This window comes from Puma concolor, chromosome C1, assembly GCF_028749965.1.
Source record: "Puma concolor isolate L17-30 chromosome C1, mPumCon1.1.hap2, whole genome shotgun sequence".
Lineage (NCBI taxonomy): Eukaryota > Metazoa > Chordata > Mammalia > Carnivora > Felidae > Puma > Puma concolor.
Window position 1 is genome coordinate 198,826,833 of NC_141674.1, and position 16,501 is coordinate 198,843,333.

Genomic DNA, 16,501 nt, shown 5'->3' on the forward strand with positions numbered 1-16,501 from the left:
TGGACTATAAAAACAGTTACATGTTTAAGAATGGTATTCACATATATTTAACTCACCAAAAATAAAACCAACAGAAATACTTTGTACCATATTATGAGCAGACTCTAAAAATGGGAATGGGGACAAATGAAATATTCTTGGAAACAATCCATTGAAAGAAATACCCTAGGAAGCTCGAGAAAGCTACTAAAGAAATTCCCAGGGTAAACACGCCTAATATCTATTATTAAGAATTCTATAATTATGTTTATAGAACAGCTTACTTTGTGCATTATATGGCTTAATTACAAATAATAGCCATCCATGAATGAGCTGAAAATTGTTTCAGCAAATGTATGTTATTTTTTCATTTAAAAAATATTTTTAAAGAGCTTACTATATATATGGCACTGCATTAGTTTCAGCAGGGGATAAAAACTCTTGCTCTTAAAAAGTTAAAACTGTAGTATGTTTTAAGATTAAGTGCCAAATTAAGCAACAGAGATAAGGATTATAGACTAATCAATGAGAAAAGATGTAATGAAGAGCTATGATAGAATGTAGAATTGAAAAGGTTCAACAGTTGGAACAGGCAGAGGCACCAAATGAACCAATTCAAGAGAAGGGGGTAAGAAAAAGCAGAGACAACAAGCAAGGTATCGTTATGGAATACTGACTAGATCAGCATGGTTCTTAGAATCCATCATAAGAATACTCAAGAATGGATGTTTACAAATCTGAACACTATTTTAGTAGGCTTTGAACTTTACAGTGGGAGTCCATTGAAGGCTTCTGAATAGAAAGTAGGATAATAAAAGTATTGTATTACAAATGGTCATCTGGCAATGATAAGAAGAAAGTGTTAAAGATAAGAGGACATTGAACAAGGGGACCAGCACAGCAGACCTTGCAATAGCCCTGCTATGAGGTTTTTAAAGATTAGGTGGGGTCAATAAAAATCTCAGGGAATAAATTTTGAGCTATATAATCTATATAAAGCTATATAATCGAATTCCCTTTTTAAAAAAGTGTCTAACTGCTTTAGTTCTAGACAAAATGATAGGACAAAAGGAATTCCTGAAAACAAAAGTGTGTGACTAAAAGACATACTGTTTCTGTTTTATTTTTATTTGGTTTTCATAGGTCCCTATAGAAAGGAACTCATATTCTCATATTCTCTAAGCCCATGGGGAAGAACAGAAAATAATGACAAAGACAGATTTTAATAAAAGGAGAGTTCACCTATATAGCAAAATAGTCACTACCATCCATGACCCCATGACTAGTAGGCATTCCCCTACTAGTGATGGTGACCCATCCTGAAATACAGAATTGTACAACTTATTAATCAAGCTATAACCATACTAGATATAGTCACAGAACCTGGAGAATCTATTGCCAGTTTTTCTTTTTTTAGTCCTAACAAGCCTAGCCATGAGATAATCCTTAGCAGATCAAATAAGGTGCATCTATTTAAAGCAGGTTTATAATACCTACTTGTATCCTAAAGGCTTAAAACCTGAATGTCCACCTATGCTGGTATATGTATATGGTAACGGTCAGATGAGTAGTAAAACTTTAGGTGAAACTTACTATTTACAAATCTGATATTTCTGGGAAACAAACAAGTGTTTATTGTACCATTCAGTGTCTTCTCTTTAAACACCTTTAGGCTGTATTTCAAATGAAATATATGTAAACGTTCATACAGCCTTAATACCTATTACTCTAATTCCCTAGAGTCAGAAACTGAGTCTTGCATATTCTTACTGGTGTTTAGTATGCTTCACTAACCCCTACAATATTGGAAATAACGTGATTAACAGTAATGACCCTGAGCTATATCTCAGGGGAGAGGTTTAATGATGTTACACAGGAAGTTTCATGGTGCGTCTATGTTAATGTTTTACAGGGGGTCCATTTTCATCTCAAATTCCTAACAGGAATTGACTCTTCCTGCCAAAATAAGTTTCTAACTTCCCTTCTGTCACTATGGCCCAGGAGAATGCTGATTATGTCCCAAGAAGCACTGACCCTTGAGGGAAGACAGAGACAACCAGAAAGAGTTAAGCTTAAATCAACAGAACAGCAAAGTAACAAGGCCCACAGGCAGGATCTTACAGAAGGCAACTAGAGGGAGGCAAATTGTCACAGAAATACATTTATAAAGCCTTAGTACTTAAAGCACAGCTTATATACTTGTTCAAAGAATATAACTAATCTCAGTAGGGGTCTGAAGAAAGAAGGCAGCCCAACAAAGACAGTGGAAAAGAAAAAGAACCTTAGTCCAAGGATGGCCCTGGAAGAATCTGAAATACTTCCACAGATTTGCTGCTTAAGGGTCCCCACCAATTAAATGGTGATGAAGAGCCTATTGTTTAGTCTTTGTAAGTCATTTTATTTAAGCATGTATATTGCTTAATACAGAATAGAGATATAACCATTCTCTACTTGGTGGTCATCTTCATAAAGTCCCAGGTAAAAGAATATCTTGTATACAGATACAAGTGTGGACTACTCTTATTTAACTTTCAGAGTCAAAATTCTATGGATAGGTCTCATCAGATCCTTGTACAAATCCTCTTACAGAACTATGTTTTAACAAAGTTGTTTTATTTTTTTTAATCTTAATGTGTGGCAAGCTACAAATGCAATCAATGATTACTTCCTAAATATAAATTAAAGATGCTGATGATCCCACAGTCTTCCCCTTGAAAGGAACTTCACAGTATGGTAGTTAGGCTTATGGTTCCAATCCATTTGCTTTCATTTCAATTTTGCAATTCCCTTCTAAAGCAACACAACTTTGTATTTGCTTATTCCTTTTTCTAAGTGTCTGCAAACTTCTCAAGTACTACATGTGTTAAGGAAAAATGATACCGGTGTCAGAAGCTGCCAACAAACTTACATCATCTCACTTCTCTGTGCTTCTAGTTTTTTCTTCACTTAAAAAAAATGATAGGACTGCACTAGATCAGTAGTTTCTAAACAGTGCTAGATTTCTGTGAAGCAAGCACAGGAGAGTAGAGGCAAGAATGGAAAGAAAGTGGGGGAGTGACAAAGTCAAGGACAAAGCTGGCATCCAGCTGCAGCTTTAACAAAAGCAGCCCTCCTTTTCCCCTTTTACCTGTTTTTAGATACCAGGGCTACAACACATGAATTCACTTGAAAAGAAGTCCACTAAACAAAATTAATTAAAAACCAAAGGATTTCTCTTTCTAAAAAATCTAAACACCATTTTTCTCACTGAATCATGCTAAAAATCCAAGATGTGAAGCATTTACGTATCACTCTAGCTATACTAAGAGAGACAGAGGAAATGGAGACACAGAGCAGGAAGTCTAACCCAAGATCACATAGAAAATGATTGTGTGACCAGAATCCGATTCTTATAACTTTCATTCTGGTGCTTTATTCTGTATCATCACACAATAGCAGGGCTGCTGTGCCACTGCCCACAGCTCAAGTGTGCACCATTCCCATTCAATTCTATGTGGCTGCTGCCCCCTGGATTTGTGCAAAGCAACGGGCCTGCAGAGCAATCACTCAAAATGAAAACAACTATAAAACAATTACTGTATGTTCAAAAAAAAAAAAACAAACCCGCTTTACAAATAGGCCCCATATATTTCACCTCTATGTCATAAAAGTGAGACAGTTCTCTTCCCTCTTAAAAAATTAATACAAATAGAAACCACTAGTTTCAGTGTCAACTATGAAAACAAGAAAGTGACTTTAAAGCTTTTATTAAAGATTTGGAAAACAGGTCAATTTATTTAATAAACATGTCAGAATTATCAACAACCCAGGAGAGAAAAAGCCACACACAATGAAATCTAAAAAGATCACAGAGCAATTCTGAAAAGTAATATTTTTGGGAAATGGACTTCAAATACAAATGTTTTGGATTTAATAACCTCTTTATTTCATTAGGACAGGTGTTCTTATGGCAGACAGAGTCTGCTGAAAGTTTACATTATGTTTATTTATATGTGTGTACACATTTAAAAATATAGCAATTAACTGGACTGGAATATATCTCAGTATTATAAAAGACTTTAAAGCCACTTTTCAGAAACTGCTATACATTGGAGAAACAGAGTGTGTCACATGCATTTTCCCCCTCAGGCACAGAAGCCAAGTCACAAAGACATGGAGTGAGTTGCTCAAGGTATTAACAAGAAATGGGAGGAACCGCCACACAATGTAGAAATTTACAGTGGGTCTGATTTAAACCACCTAGCTGTGTCCTATGTCACACTTAACCACAAAATCAGCAGTTAATGTGTCCTTCAAATTACGTAAAACAGCTATGGTTCAGAACACATTGATCTAGGACCTTTTCATTAAACAATATTAAGAAAATTAAGAAACGGTCACTGTAAACTGTAAACTCCAGTCAACAACTGTGTTAGAAAGCTTGAAAGTAAGGTTTTACACAAACTTCCCAATAGTTAAAATAATTCAGAAAATGCATATTAAAGGTGAAGTTTTGTTCCATATGGTCAAATATAACATAGAACATTCCTAAAATGATATAACCTGAAGAAAAGTTTATAATTAGATTCTACCCTGAATACATACTCAGATCATTGTAAAATATAACAGTGGAGTATGTGTGACAATTAATTTTTATAGAACCGCTATAGGCTTGAACATGTATAGGATAATTTTAATGTAAACACTAACATCTTTATAAAGCAGTATCACTCAAAGGGTGAAATCAGACAGCAAGTGCCAGCAAGTCTGCAAGTAACAGAACATCTTTTTTGATCATTTGCTTCATTTATGTTTTGGGCACTTACAAATTACACATAGATGTCCAACAGCAGCAGAACACTGTAAAATAAAGCAAAAACTTGTTGCTATTTTTAATATGTTAAATCTTCTTAATAACTGGCTTGAAATAATATAAGCATAACACCACTTCAAAGCATTATAATGTTTAAGGTACTCTAATTCAATTTATTGTCTAAAATGTGTACCTTACATAGTCATTAATCTCAAGGTGGCTATAATCACAAGGCTTCCGAGAATATTTAGAGAGACAATTCCTCGCATCCCTAGTATTTCTGAAATGGCAGTAGTCTACCTTCCTTCCTTGGTCAAGAGAAGAAAAGAGGCAAGAGATAGGGAAAAAGGGACTTCTCTATAGAAAGACCTGGCCTTGGAGTCAGGGTTTCTGAGATGTGCTAGTGATCTTGGATCGATGCCTTTTTATTTTCTTTCAGGAATAAATCTGCGCAATGGAATGGCTTGCAATTGTCCAGCCAACCAGCCATATCAGATTTATCAGAAAGAAAGAATGAAAACTGGCTCAGAGGACTCCTGCAGTGGCTGAGTGGCAGGTTGCTGGGAAAGGCACACACAGAAAAGAATACACTTAGTGGTGGAGGGGAATATATTCACATGTGTAAACTCAACAAATAATAAGATGTAAAGAAAGAATCTATAGTAATGGAAAGGGTGAATGCATAAGACATGATAAATAGTACTTCTATTTAAGAACTAAAGGGATGAAAGCTCATGAATACTAAATATTTGAATCCACTCTAGGGAGGAAATATGATTTTTCCCTCAAATGAATGCAAACTCTAAAAATCAGCCAATTCAAACTTACTGTGTTCAGGTTAGTGTAAAAAATCCATAAATCTGTAAAGTGCATGCCCTGGTAAATATTCTAATCTAATTTCTTAATTAACACACATTTCCAGTGACTAAATGAAAATATATATAAAGCAGTAAGTACTGATTTTCAAAAAAAAATTGACTTTCTACGCATGAATAATTAAAATAAAAGCAGTTTGGTTTAAGAGGAAAAAAAATCAGAAAATGAGGAATCATGACACAACCAGTCATTCAATTTTATCGTAACAGTCCATAGGATAGTACTTTCAAGTGATTTGCAGTTATAATAGGTATAAATTTGTTTAGAACCATTCTGAAGAAAAAAATACTTCATCTAAAAAGATTCCTTTTACATACACTAGAATTTCAAAATTAAAACAGTGTACCCCATGGATGTGCTTACAGTAAACATGTGTAGGAAAGAAGATTGATATTTTTGAAAATATATTTAATATCTTTTATCACCATTTATCTAAGTTTTGTTGACTTTTTTTATTCTCAAATGTGTGTTAAAGAATCAACCCTAGGTTTGGAGATGTATCTTAAATATGTAGCAAAAAATGTATGTCATTTTATACAATGAAAAGCAGGACTAAGTTACTTGGAAATAAGAAATGGAAACTGAACTTGTCCATCCCACATCTACTGAGGTATGTAAGAGCATCACCTCACTACTATATATTGTATTTCAATTCAAAGGTGAGGTTAGTTTTCAATCATACCAGGAAAACAGAAATTCTGAAATTACTCCTTTTGGTAGCGAAGGCTTTATAATGGTCACATAAAGGGCCTTTGGCTATAATAGTTTAGATAAAATGAGGTACTGGAAATGAGACGAAGTCCTTCAGATTTATCTAAAAACTGTCTGCTCTAAAGCAATAGAAGAAAACATACAAAAACAGGACCTCTTCCATTACAATTATTTTAATAAATATCTTAAATCTATACAACAGAATCCTTCCCCTACCCATATCTTTATTCTGTTCACATAGAGCAGTAAATAAGGTGCATTCCTTCTGCTTCTTAAGAAATTAGCATTTCAAAAATATGCCACTTTCCCCTGAACTCCAAGCGTGTCTAATAATGCGAGAAGCAGATTGTCTTCCCTCGTTTCCTTAATTTGTTTCATCTAAAAGCAATTCACTCAACATCTTGTCGCCCTCTGGCAGCTTAGTTTACTTATCCGCACTTAATTTCTCATTTGGACCAAAACAAACTCCTCCAAACTGCTACTGACTGCTAACCGCGAGAGGGGAGACACGCAGTATGTATTTACTTGGGAACATACAGCTTCACATACACAGCCTACTCCAGACAGTAACTTGGTTTCATAAAAGCACTATATTAAAACCAGCTGAACTTTCCTTGCGAGGTGTTGTTGCAGGATGGGGGTGGGGCAGGGCGAAAAAAAGAAGTCCCCGGGGCATTTTACAGTTTCCAGTGGATCACCTTAGCGTGGGTGTCACAATTATCCCAGGGATGCACCCGAGAGCTTTTTTTGTGTGCGGCCCTTTCATCTAGATCACTTTGTGTTTTGAACAAGCAAGGCTCGCCTTTGTGCCCCTAGAATTTCAAGTACAGAGTCACGCACGGAACAACAATGGCACGCTAATCCTCGAGCTCTAAATGGGCTCACTTGTGGTTCTGACAATTCGCGGGGGGGAAGCGAGAAGAGACCAGCGAGGGCGCGAGGCGGTGTCGCCTGAGACGAGGAAAAGGACAGCTGCAGAACTAATTTGGATTACATTCTTTGCAGAAATTCTGAAAAGGGCTTTTCGGCATAGCTCAACCCTGAGCCACACAGTTAATACCAAATTGCTGCGGACTCGGAGCCGGGTCCCCCAGCGGCTGAGGCTGAACCAGACAGCCCCCAGTAGGTTGCCTCGTAGAAATTCCTCTCCGCTAAGCCTGCCTGTCGGTCGGGCAACTGCTTTTGAATGGGTCAATGTGCATAATCAACCCATTGAGGGAAAATATGAAGGGACTTGGAGTGGGGAGGGAGATAAAAAGGGATGTATCTAAGACGCCGCTTGGAATCTCAAGTCCGTGTCGGTGTAATTCCGGAGGTGGCTGGAGCGCGGGACCTGGTATGCATGAAGAATTTCGGAGCATTTGGGAGGGTGCAAACGGCCGGTACAAACGGCGCACATTGGTGCCATTCGAAGGTCATTTTGAAAGGCTCGATGATTGTAACTTGTTATTTACTAGGCTAGGAGGGGTAGGCGGCAGCGGCGGAGGCGGAGCGGGAAAACTACAGCGCCGTTTTCTTGGTGAGGTCAGAAGGACACCCTCCGGGGCCTAAAGGTCTCCTATCGCCACTCCCGCGGGTTTTATCTTCTCTTCTCCAGCTGCCTCCCACGCTCCCGCGGCCAGCCCCGGATGGTCCCGGAAATCTCCCCCGCTCTCCAGAAAGCCCCCTTTGGCTGCATCTGACACCGGTCCTCCGTCCTTTCCCGTCCCACTTTCATCCACAGGAAACTCAAGCGTCAGAAACTTTGAGCAACCTCGCACTGCAGGTGCTGTCATTAGCCGTGCCCGCCGCGGTGCGCCAGCCCCACCCCGCAGCCTCTCGGGGGTCAATTAGCCTTCTGCCTGTCCAAGTACCTGGGGCTCGAGCGTTCCAGCTAACAGTGGCAGCGCAGTCGCGCCCGCCTCGGGTTAAATCAATTCACGCAACGGGTCGGCTCGGCTGCCGCGCCGGGCAGTAAACAGAGAAGTTGGAGGGACTCCGGCCAATAGCAAGTTGAACTACAGGAAGAACTCTTCCTGAAGCCAAACACAGCCACCGATGCGAAGGCCGGGCTCCCGGCTCAAGTATGTCAACCTCCTCCCCACCCCCCGCCCTTTTTTTTTAAGAGGGCACGCAGGCATGCAAGCTCCCTCGAGTCTATGGGGCGAAGACTCCGAGTGGCGGGCGTGGGAGGCCCAGAGTTCCGTGCACCCGCCGGAGGCGCGCCCTCCCGCCGCGCTCCAGCTGCCCCGGGCTGGGCTCAGGAGTCTGACCCCACAAGCTCCGGCGACCGACCGGGGACGCAGCGGCCTCCCGGCAGCACACACAGGTGCAAAGCCCTGCTCTCGGAGCTCCACTCCCCACAGTCCTCCCGCTCTCAAGAGGCCCAGCTGACACCGCCCGGGACCCCAGCTCTTCGGAAGCCCGGGCGGCGCGCGCTTCTTGGAAGCTTTCGCTCTCCCCGGCCCGGACGGCGAGAGGACCGCCTCCTCTAACTCGGGAATTCTGTCTCCCACGTCCCGCACCACAGGCTGGACTAGAAGGGATCCCGCTTAGGCTGGGAGAAAACGCGCGAGAAAGAAAGAAGGGGGGTTAAGGAGAGAGAAACAAGGGATAGGGGCGCAGAGTGGTAGTTCATGATAAATAAAACGAAGGCACACAAAAAGGTTAAGTTTGGGGACAGAAAGAGGGGCGAACGAAAGCCCACGGAAGAGGCCCGGGTGGAGCGGTCCCTCCGTGCCTGGGAACCAGCGGGTCTCAGGTTCGCGGAAGGGGGCGAGGGAGCCACCCGACGCAGCCCAGGCGGCGGGAGCAGGTTCAACAACTGGAGCGCGAGAAGCAACCGCGCACGACCCACCTGACTGAGAAGCGTTGGGCTGGACGGTCCCCGCCGCCAGGAGAAGGCTCACCCAGACCCACAGTCCTGTCGCCAGCTTCATTTTTTGGAAGTCTCAGATCCCTTGCTGACCATTACATGTCCAAATGGCATATCCCCTTTCGGGCACGCGGACGAGATCCCTCGGCCAGGCGCGCTTCGGGGCGCGAGGGGGACTGGCGCGCGACGTGCGCGGTGCACCGGCTCCGAGCACCGGCGCCCCAGTCCGCGCCGGCGGGTCCAGGGCCGGGGACCGGAGGAGGGGGTGAGGGTGCGCGCTTGTGTGGGAGTGTGCTCGAGTGTGTGCGCGTGGTGCTCCGGGCCGGACTGTGCAGCTATTTCCCTGTATGAGCCTTCGCTTTCTCGCTCCCTCCTGACTTTCGCTCACTGGTTGGTCAACAATAAAAAGGAAGGGGGAAAAAGGTTTCCAAAAAAAGTTGATTGCAAAGAGGCGGTAGGTTTCCGGCTCTCCCCGCCCCAGCCGCGCTATGTTCGGCTCCCTTTTCAGTTTCCTTGCACCTCCAGTCCAAATTGGGAGGGGAAGGGGGGGTAGCTTCTCGCTTCTCCCCCGATCCTGTCCTTTTTCCTGTCAGCTTTCCTCACACTTGTCCGGCGGCTGCGGTAATTAAAGCTCCGAGCGTCATTTCCAACGCTCCGCGGTCTCCAGCTGCAGCCCCACAGAGAAATTAATAAGACTACGGGAGGGGGGGGGTAAAAAAAAAAAAAAGGTGGGGGGGCGGATAAAACAACCCTCCACGCAACCAGGCTGGCTCTGCTCAGCCGCGAAAACCCCGCCCCCTCTCTGACCCAACTAGCCACGCCTTTTCCCCCGCCCCCCACTCCCCAAAGGGGAACCTTATTGGCTCAGACACTCCCCAAAATCCTCAGTCTCAGGAGTTGGGAAAACACCTGTCTGGGAGCGGGCGCGTGCTGGTGGGGGCGGAGAAAGCTGGATTTAAAGGGCTCACCCGAGACAACGCACGGAAACAGAAGGCCCAAGACAGCTGGCCCGCGGAGTGCGCAGACCACCGGAGGGTTGTTTACAGAAGAAGAAAAAAAAAAATTTTTTTTTTTTTTTTTGCTTAAACCATTTTCTCTGTTGCCCCCCTGTGCTCATCCAGACTGGACCTAGAACTGGAAGATAACGTTGCTTCCGGCATAAAGTCTTTACCCTTTTCTAAACTTTCATGCTCCACACTCAGTGGTTTAAAAGGCGGTTTAGCAACCGGTAACCGCTGCTGACTAGGTAATCCTGGGGAGAGATAATCACCTGTTTTCCCAACTATGTCATCTATCCCACGTTTCCTACCCTCACACTGACCACTTTTGTAACAGCTGCGTGCGTTCATTTTCAGACTTTTTTTCACCTTTTCCTTGGACTCTAGGACAACTTGGTTTGGGGTTCATTCTCAGTAAGCAGATTCTTGTCCAAAGCTATGAATTTGGTTCTAAAGGGCTACAAATTGTCCTACTCCTCAGCTGTTCAATGTGAAAGAACTTAAGGCCATGGCAGAACATAACCAACTTCAAATGACAAGGCTTATGCTACCGTGGACCCAATGTTAGGCCCCTTCCATGCTGTCACTCTCCAAGTCCACACTCCCTCATCCCCACTTTATTGCTAACTATAGGAGTTTCTGTGCTTTACTTGACATAGAATATCCCAGAATTGGGTCATATCAGAGTACATATCCCTTGCCTTTTAGAGCTCTGAAACTGTACCCTGGGCAGAGGCCAGAACCTCCTGGGGATAGTAGGTTATTGGTTTGCTATTTGCACAGGCATTCTATGTATGATTTATTTTACTTTTTATGTTTCTCTAGAAGCAGCAAATATATAAATACAAAGTATCAGGGGAGCTTAAAAATCAAGCCACCTCACTCATCATTTGAGCCCTTCCCTCTCCTCCCTCACATCTTTTATCTATAGCCTTGTCCCTTAAGAATTTTCATGGAGCTGAGAACAGAGAGAAACAGCAGCCTCATCCCAGAAACCTGAAGCCTTTCCTTTCTTAGGCCCACAACAAGTAATGGGCACAGAAAAGAGGCTGACCAAGCTGAGCATGCTGTTTTACCCAGAAGCAGCCTGGTGCCTGGAGAAACTAAGCCCAGAACAGAGATACTGACTTGATCAGAGTGGTACCGATTGCTTCAGAGTTGTGCACACTGCTCTTTGGATTATCTTTGCTTTCTGTTTTTATCACCCTCCCCCCTCTATTTTCTTTCCTTTCATTCAATCTCTTCTCAGTCCCCTTTCCTTAAATTACCTTCCGCTCCTTATGATGCTCAGACACTTCTCTTCTATGAAAACTACTTCTTTTAAAATTTTCCTTCTGTCTTCAGAGTAACAACTTAAGTGATAAAAAACAAACAAAATAATTTGTTTCTGTATTAAAAATAGGCCTCGTTGGGGCGCCTGGGTGGCGCAGTCGGTTAAGCGTCCGACTTCAGCCAGGTCACGATCTCGCGGTCCGTGAGTTCGAGCCCCGCGTCAGGCTCTGGGCTGATGGCTCACAGCCTGGAGCCTGTTTCCGATTCTGTGTCTCCCTCTCTCTCTGCCCCTCCCCCGTTCATGCTCTGTCTCTCTCTGTCCCAAAAATAAATAAATGTTGAAAAAAAAATTTAAAAAAAAAAAAAAAAAAAAAAAAAAATAGGCCTCGTCCCCAGCAACGGTTATAAGAAGTGGATTGTGTATTTTACCTTAAAGTGAGGAAAAGGTTAAATGCCCTGAATAATTTGGGTTATTTTTGTTTTTCATCTAAATATGATGAAAATAATTCATCTAAAATATTCATCTAGAATAACTCTTAGCAAAAGAGGGATTTCAATTAATATTCACTGGTTAAAAAAATAGTCTAAATTTTGTTGGATGCTTGACAGTCTGTACAAGATATCCACCAATTAAATTGCCTTACATACCCATGATTTGCCTCTAATTTTCAATTTCTTCTGCTTTGACCCCATTGTTTGGTTTTGATTGAAATGATGACTGCTACCTAGCCAAAGTTGTATATCTGACCAGCAACCTATAAAATGAATTGGCATGAAAGTTCTACCCAACAAAAGCATCTTATTTTGCTTTTGATGGTTACTGGTCTACTCAAACAGAGCCTAGCTTTAATAATTTGAATATGAGACCCTAGACTCTTAAACAAGAAGATGGTACCCTGTGTGAAACAACTGGAACAGTGAGAAAGTAAAAGCCACGCTCTCATTTCTTTTCATCTCAACTGAGTCATCATAAGAAAACAGCAGATAGGGGACATTTGCTACCTGATGTGGAAAGGACATGCTATATCCTCTGTGATTGCTAGAGGATTTCTGAAATGGATCTTTGTATTTCTTCAATTTTCCATGTACCTTTATAATAATTCCTTATCGGTTGAATTAAATAAAATATGTTGCTATTATTTTCAACCTGGGAAAAAAAACAAATCTGAGTAACCCAGCATATTACTTGGAAAACCACAGGTTTGTATCTGGATTTATCTGCTCAGTATTCCTTTCCTAGGAACTCCCCTTCTCTCAGTTCTACATTTTTAACTTGGATCTACCTCCATGGAACAACACCCCCTACTCCTTTGTTCCAAGGCACACCACTCAAAATACTAAGTTAGACCAATCAAAATGCCTTGGTCATTGTTAACTGGTAGACAGATGGTCATTCCCATTGAGTCTCTTCCCTGGGATTTTTGTGCATGGGAAAGAAAGAGTTCATATTAGTCATTCACTGATAGCTTTTGAGACAAAAAAAAAAAAAAAAAATCCAAACATGGCCCATGTTTTCTTCTATGTAGGAGTGACCAGGCTACAGTGAGAAAGAATGAAGCTGCCATTTGAAAGGAGCACACAAGCTCAGATAGGTCTGAAGAATATTCATACTTTTCCTGTTATTTGAATCCCTCTTTTTCTTAAGTTAATTCAGTTTCATTTTTGTTACCTGAAATCAGTAAGCAATGAAACAGTAAAAGGATTCCAACTTCAATGAGATGATATAGGCCATTATGCCTCTTGAATATCTTGCTATGGCCCATATTCTTTAGTTTTCTTTCATAGTTTCTCATGATTTCCCTTGGCTGAGGTCATAACCCCAACATAGAGACTCCATTGGTCCTTGCTACCTCCTCATACCCCATTTTCTTTCATGTTTTCCATTAGTAATAGAATTCGAGGAGAGACTTGATGTCATGAGTGACAAAACGCTGCTGGTGGGAATACGTTGATCTCAGAGTTCAATGTTAAATTCAATATGTAAGTTTGTCCCAGGGTCGTATAACTCAACCCACTCTTCAGCTTGTTTCTAAGACTTCCCTAAAAGTATGAATTAAGCATGCTGCTTTCTTTAGACATTTTGCTCTTGGCCATAAATACAAATTTGGGACAAATATCAACCAAGAAAAGAAAACAAGACTTCATCATAAGTCAATTTTATTCTCCTGAACATTCAAAAATAGATATAGGATTTTAATTCCCACCTCCTCCCACCTATTGTCATCTTCCTCCTGATCTAAGTTATCTTGTGATTACAAGCAACTCACTTCATAGACCTGAGCCCTTTGCCTCATCTTTAAAGGAAGGGATTGTTAAGTCCCAAACATAAGACTTTCATGAATCTATGATTTACTGATCACTTACTAAGTACAAGCATAATTTTCACAGACTTCCATTGTTTTTAATATTCCTTCCTCCTTTTCCCTACTCACCCAGACATACACTCTTCATCTGGAGCATGAACACAGCCACATCTTAAAATGATGTAGGAAAATATTCAAATAAGCTCACTATTATGTTACTGTGAAACGCTCAAAACATTGGATCTTTACTGTTCCATTAGCCAAAAAGAAATTTTGATAAATACCAATCAGATTCAGTATTATGATGATCAAGCAGATGACAGATACAGTATTGGCAGTTTGGTTTTGTTTACTAACCAGCACTTAAAATAACATCTTCTGTTCTTAACCTTCAGAGTTCTGAAATTCTCTGATATTTTTGGTGATGTTCAATGTGTCAAAGCTGAAAAAAAATCTGAAAGTTCAATAATTTTTTACATGCATGAATATACATTAACAAAAGAAATGTTTTTGTGGCCTTAGTTAATTTAATATCCAAAGAGGACCTCCCTAAGATTATTTTGGTTAGTAAGTGTTATTTTCTGTCTATGTGCATGATTGAGCCTTAATTTTTTAAGTGCTAAGGAGGAAGGAGTGAACATAAATAAATTAAATCTGTGTTGCTTTTATGTTCATTCATCAGTGTCTGTCCAAGTTCTTTGAGACTTTTTTTTGGTTTGTGGTTGAAACTGCAAAACAATTTACTCTGTGGACAGACCAGTCTTTTCCAACCAAGTTATGCAAAAATGATTTTCCTAGTAAAACTTTTTACTGCTGTGATTCTGTATTATATATTTTCTTAAACTAAGTTCTCATGTCCCATATAGCTTTTTCTACTGTTTTCTAAGCTTAGAGACAAAGTAAACCTTCAGTAAACAGTTGTCAACTTAAAACTAAGAAGAAAAGGGACATTTCAATTTTTGCATGTTTATATATTTATAAATAATTTAATTATTAGCGAAGTTACTTATTGAGGCTATGGTGGTACCTGGCCTGAAATCTGAACCAAAATAAAGTCTGTTAGTTTCTTTTTCAGGTAGTCTCTTATGTCGTACTTCCTTTTTTTTTTGTACTCTTGGCAAAGAACTTGATCATTTTATGGTTAATACATAGATTTCTCAAAAGAATCTGAAGTTATATTTGCCACATACACGAAAATGGCTGTTATCCTGACTAAGGTTGCCAAGAGTTCTTAGAATTTTTCTTGAATCCTTGCCAAATAGTCAACTAACGTAATCAGTTGGAAACCATGATTTTTTTTTCCCCTCAAGTTTCTATAGAGATGGATGAATCTTCAAAGCTTTAGCAAAAAGGTTCTAATAGTTCAGTAAGGGCCCTAAATTTGTTGAGTGTTATTTCAAAACTTTAATAGCCTGGTACCTCCTTGCCTGATCAATTACCTCTCAGTACAAGTCACTTCCCTTTCCTTTAGAATAGTTTTCCAATTCTCTTGGGGCCTACCATCACCAAGCCTCTCCTCACCACTGCAAAATTTGTCATGAGGCCCAAGACATCTGCCAGGTTCTCTTCTTGGTCTCGGTCCCTGATAAATCACAATTTTCTAATTTCCCAGGTTATGCATCTCAGAGAATATCCCATGTTCCAAAACATGTACTACAATTCCCCAGCAGAGAAGCTGTCTGAATTATTGAGTCTCACAAAGTAGTAGCAAAAGAATTATAATAAAGAAATGGCAGGCGTATCTGGGTGGCTCAGTTGGTTAAGCTTCTGACTTCAGCTCAGGTCATGAGCTCATGGTCTGTGGGTTTGAGCTCTGCACTGGGCTTTGTGCTGATAGCTCAGAGCCTGGAACCTGCTTCAGATTTTGTGTCTCCCCCTCCTCTCTGCCCCTCCCCCCACACGTGCACAAGCTCGCGCTCTCTCCCTCCCTCTCTGTCTCAAAAATGAATAACCATTTAAAAAAATGGTAAAAGTTAAACTTTTCATCATGTTTGATGACAAGAAAGCATTAATAAAAGAATATATGGTGATTTTATGTATATTCTACAGAATGATGGCTATTACTTTATACTGATTGATCTATAAATGTTTTTCCTTTTGACTTGCCATAAGGATCTGTAAAGACTCTGGAAAAACAAACACTGTTGCCATATCTTTGCCTATGAGGTCTCAGATTATCATTTAAGAAATCCAATCTTGAATATAGTTTGATTCATGTCCACTTTTGAGTATTTAGATTGCTGATACAACCAACATATTAGGAATGTGCTACCAAATCAAAGCAATATGGCTTAAGAAAGATACAAATATTCCAACAGCTGATAATATTGAACTTGGTGCAAAAAATAGCAACATCCAATTTAATTTTATTAAGATAGGGAAAGAGGTCAGGCTGGACAATATTTTGAATCTGAAGTAAGAACATCTACGTTTACAAAAATAATTTTAATAAGGAAAAAACCTAAAGTTATATAAAGTTAGAGTAGTTTTGTTCAGTGAAACTTTTACCTAATTATAATTGGGAAGATTTACTCACAATTTTTAAAAAACACAGGCTTTCCCAAATATACAGTCTATTTAAAATTGTCATGAATTGTCTATGATGCCATCTTACATACGGTTCATTTCTGCTTTTCCATTACGACACTAACTGAATAACTAATTTATAAACAATTGGAATTACTCAGTGTGAATTGTTTAATGAAGAAACATTCTA

The 16,501-nt window shown here is 40.5% G+C and overlaps 1 protein-coding gene across 6 annotated transcripts in view; it reads right to left on the reverse strand.

Annotated features, from left to right (window-relative positions):
- The window catches only part of ERBB4 (erb-b2 receptor tyrosine kinase 4), a 1,154,402-nt gene extending 1,144,508 nt beyond the window's left edge, over nt 1-9,894 (reverse strand). For all 6 annotated transcript variants that reach the window (XM_086719539.1, XM_086719536.1, XM_086719540.1 and 3 more), the window contains exon 1: nt 9,195-9,894. In XM_086719539.1, coding sequence (XP_086575665.1) covers nt 9,195-9,276 — 82 coding nt within the window. In that variant the 5' untranslated portion in view covers nt 9,277-9,894. The remainder of the gene's footprint in view (nt 1-9,194) is intronic.
- Between the last annotated feature and the right edge of the window lie 6,607 nt (nt 9,895-16,501).